Raw genomic sequence first — 6,878 nt, forward strand, 5'->3', positions numbered from 1 at the left:
CCTTACAATGTCGCCCTTGTGTCTGGAGGGGAGAGCGGTGGAGGAAACTAGATCCGGCGCAGCATCGGCGCCCAGTGCCCCCGCAGCCATGTGGGGAAAAACAAAGATGGCTGAATGCACGCCATAGTGGTGTTTGGCATCAGAGGAAAGCAGGGAAGCAATGACAGGCTTGTTGTCTGCATAAATGTACTGTAGGGTATTCAATGTGTTGTTTGACAGCACAGCTCATTCAGTAAATAGATTCTTAAAAAACAGTCGTGTTGTGGTTTAATTCTTTATGTGTATGTAAGCATATTTTATAGTTACTATACATTTGTGGATTATTTAGTTTTCTTTCTCTCACTTCATACATTTGTAAAAGAAACTTACATTTTGTAAAAGGACCTTTGACCTATCTGATGGCTCTTTTTGAGAATAAAAGTGAAAATTTTTACATTAATTACTTCCATAAGTGATCTATCCAGATCATGTCTAACAACTGTGATTTTACTCTGTTTTGTAATGTAGACAGAATGTTTTCTAGCTGATGTTTTACTTTTTACAAGTTTTCTCATCCTCTCCCTGGAAAACAAGAAGATTGGTTTCTAAATTAGAATTAAATAAATCAATGACCTGCTCAACCAGTATTAACTAATGTAGCATGCAGCTTTATTTAAAGGGGCATGTTATGCAAAACTCACTTTTTGCATAATTTTGTGTTGCCATGTGGATCTCTACTGCCTCTGCTCTTCCAAAGGTTTTCTGTCACTGTTTGGTTAGGGAATTATGTGTAAGAAAAAGAAGAAAATGGGGATTTTAAAAGATAATAATAAAAACTGGGAGGAAAAAAATAAGATTAAAAAGCAAGAAAAAAGAAAATGAATGAAAATGGTGGTGGCTCTACTCGGAGCTCCTCCCGGATATCCGACAGCTCGTTTGTGACAGAGCCCTGAAATGGCTGATTCTGGAAAATGTCCAGAAAAACACTGCTGAAATGACTTACGTGAGAGGGATTTAGTGTAAAGAACGTCAGGAACATGTTTGTATCGACCGTAAAACCATTCAACTTAAACAAAAATCAGAATATTTCTCCTTTAATGCTCTGCAAGCAGATTTTTTTTATTGTGACAAAAAGAAGAAATGTGGATCAGAGTGATTATAATTTCATAGCGAATCAGCCTGTTTACACATTTACAAGATTGAGCTAACTTTGCACCTGTTTCTGATCAATTAGAGATGCGTTTATTGCTCCCCTAAAAATGCTCAGTGTTTGTAATCCTGTGCGGCTGTTAGACTTTCTTTGTTTTGTATTTTGAGTTTGATTTGTGAGAAACACCAAGAGGAAAGAGACATAAACAAGCCCTGTTAGTGTTTGGTCGTTAACATCTGGAGCGGAGAGGACAACAGTCCTGTTTACTGCTGATCACAGACAGAACCATATGACCAGAGTAAGGACAGCAGTGGGTGGGAGTGACGGACATCCAGTATTCACATAAAGGAACCGACAGAAATAAAGAGCAGAGATGAATGAACTTGTGGAATATCCAGGAATTTAAAGACTTCTTCATCATGTTGGACATTCTTTCTGGATAAGAGGAGATCTGGACCCACAGGTTGGTCAAGTCAATGAACAGCAGATGCTTCTAACAACATTATAATAGTGAATGAAATTAGTTATTTTGTTTGTTTTCCTGTTAATTCCAGGAGTGGAGAGAATGGAACCCTTCACAATAAACTGTGCTGTGCTCCTTTTATTAACATCAAACTGTTTTATCTGGTCGTCATCACTTTATGTCTCCAACACAGCAGGTAGACATGCTTATTTATTATTATCACATGAAATATGAGATGGATGCTAGTCTCTGTGAATGTCGTACAAATGTTGTATGTAACAAGCTTTGCAGAACCGTTCTACTCTGTATGGGCTCAAAACATTCAGACCTTTATTCTAGCGCTCTAATGTCCTTAACAATCTAATACCGACCTTGGAGCAGGAACATGCTCATAACTGAGTCCTGGTTTGTTGGTGATGATTGTGGTTTCTGTAGAGGAAAATGATCCAGTCAGTCAGGCTTCTGAGAACATTAAGGTACACTTCAATCAAATTTATAGGATCATGAGAAGTCTGTTTTACCTTCAGCAGCAGCCACACCTAGGAGGCTTCAGTATCTTCTCGAGCCTCCTGTCCACACAGAAGTCGCTGCTCGGAGGGGAGACAACGCCACCTTGCCATGCATCCTCAGAGCCAAACCCAGTCACTACAAAGTTAAATGGACAAAGCTGGAGCCTGAGCCCAGCGGGCTGGAGAACATCATCATGATATCCAATGCAAATTTCTTCAAGCCCTACGGCCATCTGGGTCAGCGGGCATCACTCCAGAGGGCTCACACCATGGACGCCTCCCTGCTGCTCGCTCATCTCGAGCTGCAAGATGGTGGCAGGTATCGCTGTGAGCTGATAAATGGCATAGAGGACGAAAACATCGTCATTACTTTGCGGATTGAAGGTAATTAGATTATTTAAACTGTACTTGTACCTGCACTGGAGCTGGACAAACAAAATGAATCTTTTCTTAGGTGTGGTTTTCCCGTATCAAAGTAGAAATGGGCGCTACAGGTTCACTTTCCATGAAGCCAAGGAGGCCTGCGCTGAGCAGGATGGCATGTTAGCCACATACAACCAGCTCTACAAAGGTTCCACGAGTCGCCTAAAGCATTAGTGTGTTTGGTTTGGCTCTGTCACATCCGCCTGTCTCACCCTGCAGCTTGGACCGAGGGTCTGGACTGGTGTAACGCTGGTTGGCTTCTTGATGGCACCGTTCATTATCCCATCGTTCATCCCAGACTCGTCTGTGGAGGAGATCTGCCTCCGGGCATTCGTAGTTATGGGTCAAAAGATAAGAAACGTGATCGCTTTGATGCATTCTGCTTCACCTCCCAGACACCTGGTAAGCTAGGCGGTATAATGTAGACCATAAGGAGGAGAGCAGGCTTTTAACTTGACTTTTCACCCATCATTCCTGTGTGACAGGCTCTGTTTTCTACATATCTGGGTCATTCTCCTTCGATCAGGCAGATCATGCATGCAAAGATCAGAGCTCTGAGTTGGCACTAGTCGGCCAGCTTTATGCCGCGTGGCGTTTCCAGAACTACGACCAGTGTAACGGCGGTTGGCTGAGAGATGGCAGTGTACGCTTTCCTATACACAACCCGAGGAGAAACTGTGGAGGCATCCCAGAAGCCGGGGTGCGCTCGTTTGGATTCCTCAGCAAAACAACACATCTTTACGGAGCTTATTGCTATAGGTAACTAAAGGTTTCAAAACAGAGTGTATATAGAAACAACCTTCTAACCATGAAAACTCCTGAGTTTAAATAACAAAATGCAACCAAATACATGTTAAACATGCACAATCAACTTCTATTTGATTTGTTAAACATCCTTCAAATCTGCTGATGTTACCATTTAACATGTTTTCGACCTGCTTTCTGATGTGAACTCATCTAAGCGGCTAAATCATTTATTAAAGGTGAATACTGACATGTAATTCATTCAGTTAATATGTGTATGTGGCTAGTTTTGAATTTGCCAATAAATGATGTGCAGATTGTTTTTAAGGTTTGTGGGATTATCTTTGCAAATGCTGTAACATTCAGTCTGAATCTAGAAAAACACAGAAATTTTCTAATTTATAGCAAACAGGGACATAATATGGCATTTTTCTCAAGTTGAAATAGTTCTATGAAAACATGTTTATGAAGTTCTTTGCACTAAATCCCTCACACATAAAAGAATTTCAGCAGTTTTATTTATGAAATTTCAGTACCGACCAGAATGAGCTGTTTCAGGGTTCTGTCACTTTAATCAAACAAGCTGGAGAGGGCCACGCCCACCATACCCTGCTCATGCTGCTATAAGCTTAGAAGTTCCCATTGAGGCTCGGAGTAGAGCCGCCACTGCTCTTCCAGCAGCCGCTCTTTCTTGCATGAGAGGTGGTTCATTTGTGATGTCACAAACAGGGACTTTTGAAACGGCTTGTTTTAGGCACGTAATTCCTAAAACCAAACACTAACAGAAAACAGATGTGTTGTCACGTCGAGAGCAAGGAGGTGGTTAGAACCCAAGATGCAGATTACCCCAGATGACACGAGGCAGGAGCGGTTTAAAAGTTAATCCTTTTATTTAGGATGATGAACTAAAAATCCAAAGGGGGCAGGAAGCCAAAAACAAAAATCCTGAATTAGGAGAACAAACGCTCAAATAGAGCACAAAACCTGGAGACTAGAACTCAATGCTCACTTAGAGCACAAAACCTGGGGACGAGGCACAAAGCTCACACAGAGCACCAAAACAACGCTGACAACAACACAATGGACTGACAAGACAATGAGACACAGACAGGGCTTAAATATACTGGGACATGATGGGAGGCAGATGGGCTGCAGGTGTGTGGAGAGAGAACCAGGTGAAAGCAACAACTAATCAGAGAGGAGGAGCAGGGGAGGACACCAGACCTGACTGGGGAAGGACACACACACACCTAACTGGAGAAGGACACACACACACACACACACACACACACACACACACACACACACACACACACACACACACACACACAAAACTGAAATAATAGACCTATAGAAACTATAGTGGGGAGACTAAGAGAACATGAAGAAAACCAGGAGGGAGCTAGGGACAAAAAATGCTGGAGCTACAAGGACTCAGAACGTGAAGGGACACCTGGAGGGGCTGGGGATGACTGAAGGAACAAACGACCTGGGAAGGATGATCTAGAGGGCTGAAGACCAGGGGACACATAAGGAACACAAAGAGACACGTAAGGGGGATTCTTAGAGGGGAATGGAGCACACAAGGAGACACATGAGGGAGATGCAGACACAGACCATGACATGTGTGGGTTTCTTTTAAATGGCAGCACAAAAGAAGAGTTTTGCATAATATGTCCACTTTAAATTTAGGTTTGTTTAACAAGTGAGAAAAATGTTCTGTAGACCAAATCTACTTTAAATCACCACATTTTCCAAACAAATTTGAATTAAAAAATTTTCATTTTTAATGTCCAAACCAAGGAAACAGAAAAAAAAATTTCAACAAATCTAATTAAATGTCAGATTAATCGTGTTTTAAACATCCCCATATTATTTATTTAAATTGTTTTACTAAGTTTAGTGCATCAATAATATTTAAGTAGTAACATGTGTGCTACCAAGCATTTAACAATCAAAAGCGTTGAAAAGATTTAAATGAGCATTCATTTATAAGTTTGCTTCAAAAATCATGTGACAGAAAAGAAACAGAATGAATAAAATTAGTTTTAAAACCAAAAATAAGATTTAAAAACCATCTGCATAAATGTTTTTATGGAGGCTTGAGTGTTATCCATTCATCAACTCTCTTCCGCTTATCTGGAGTCGAGTCACGGGGGCAACACCTTAAGCAGAAAGGCCCAGACTTCCCTCTCCCCAGCCACTTGGGCCAGCTCCTACGGAAAAATCCCAAAGCATTCATAGTCCCTCCAGTGTGCCCTGGGTCTTCCTTTGGATCTCCTCCCAGTTGGCCGTGCCCAGAAAACCTCACCGGAGACCAGGAGGCATCCTGAACAGATGCCTGAGCCACCTCAAATGGGTCCTCTAGATGTGGAGGTGCAGCAGATCTACTCCAAGCCCCTCCTAGATGGCCAAGCTTCTCACCTCATCTCTATTTCGACGGCTTGTATCCGCGATCTCATTCTTACGGTCACTACCCAAAGCTCGTGACCAAAGATGAGGGTAGGAACGTAGATCAAGCGGTAAATTGAGAGCTTCGCCTTCCGGTTCATCTCTCTCTTCACCATGACAGATCGGTACAACGACCGCATCACTGCAGACGCAGCACCAATCCGCCTCTCGATCTCCCGATTTATATATATATATATATATATATATATATATATATATATATATATATATATATATATATATATATATATATATTCTTCTTTCTTTCACAAGACCCTGAGCCCATTTGAGGCAAATTATACACAGTTATGCGTTAGTGAGGACAATTTGTTTGGTGGAGTTTGAATCTGCTGTTAGTGTCACTGATCACATTTGAAATGAGACAGAATTAATTTATCATTCCTGGTAAGTTTTAACTGAAACTGACACTAAGTCACCTTAAGGTCATTTTAAAAGAACAGCTAAAAGACAAAAGAGTTTAAAAATGCAGCTGACTGGCATCATCTGGTGGCAACATGTGTGACTGATTGTGTTCAAGATATACTCCCACTGATTCTTACAATATTATTATAAAACATATTTAGGTTTGTTTTTTTCTCATTTCCTTTCATTGGATTTTTTGCTGTTGATTTAAGTAAAACTTTTGCACATTTATGCTTTTATTAGAGAAATGTTATGCATTTTTTGCAAGTAGTTTTGTAAATTGTTTACCTGCTCCTTAAGAGAAAATACTTTTACACAAAATTAGAATGCATCTTTACACTTTTACTAATTTTATTTATCACACAGGTAAAAAATGATCATTGGGATTAAGTTTTACTTATTAAACATTAAAGAGAAGCTTAATCTTCTCACAGGAAAAGCTATCATAGTAACTACAATCCTTTGAACAAGTCAAATCAACAGACAACACTGAAGTGGAATTATTTAAGCTTACACACAAAATGATAAACTGTTTTGACTTTTAAAGGGGTAGTTTCTGTTTCAGTATGTGATTTCAGACATTATTTATGTCACATTAGGCCAAACCATGTCTTTTTTTATTCTTTTTGGATGAATGAAACTGTAATTTTAATACTGAGTGGTAGCAGACTTGAGGATAAACCAGGTCCCTTTAAAGCTAATTTGAACAAACAACGGTTTGGAATATAAAAGAAGC

General features: G+C 40.3%; 1 protein-coding gene across 2 annotated transcripts; it reads left to right on the forward strand.

Annotated features, from left to right (window-relative positions):
• The first annotated feature begins 1,453 nt into the window (after positions 1-1,453).
• On the forward strand, positions 1,454-3,590 carry hapln2 (hyaluronan and proteoglycan link protein 2). 2 transcript variants are annotated; one of them, XM_015949951.3, is made up of 6 exons: positions 1,454-1,592; positions 1,684-1,788; positions 2,120-2,485; positions 2,556-2,672; positions 2,744-2,926; positions 3,010-3,590. In XM_015949951.3, the coding sequence occupies exons 2-6, from the start codon at positions 1,695-1,697 to the stop codon at positions 3,285-3,287; spliced, it is 1,038 nt and encodes a 345-aa protein (XP_015805437.1). In that variant the 5' UTR covers positions 1,454-1,592; positions 1,684-1,694; the 3' UTR covers positions 3,288-3,590. The 2 variants fall into 2 exon arrangements, with proteins under 2 accessions (XP_015805437.1, XP_015805438.1); XM_015949952.3 differs by having other exon boundaries at positions 2,123-2,485.
• The last annotated feature ends 3,288 nt before the right edge of the window (positions 3,591-6,878 follow it).

This window comes from Nothobranchius furzeri, chromosome 5 (genome assembly GCF_043380555.1).
Source record: "Nothobranchius furzeri strain GRZ-AD chromosome 5, NfurGRZ-RIMD1, whole genome shotgun sequence".
Taxonomy (NCBI): domain Eukaryota; kingdom Metazoa; phylum Chordata; class Actinopteri; order Cyprinodontiformes; family Nothobranchiidae; genus Nothobranchius; species Nothobranchius furzeri.

Coding starts and splice junctions, on each gene's coding strand:
- hapln2 (XM_015949951.3), top strand. CDS start 1,695: ATGGAACCCTTCACAATAAACTGTGCTGTGCTCCTTTTATTAACATCA. Junction 2,486..2,555: donor CATTACTTTGCGGATTGAAG/GTAATTAGATTA, acceptor ATCTTTTCTTAG/GTGTGGTTTTCCCGTATCAA. Junction 2,927..3,009: donor CTTCACCTCCCAGACACCTG/GTAAGCTAGGCG, acceptor CCTGTGTGACAG/GCTCTGTTTTCTACATATCT.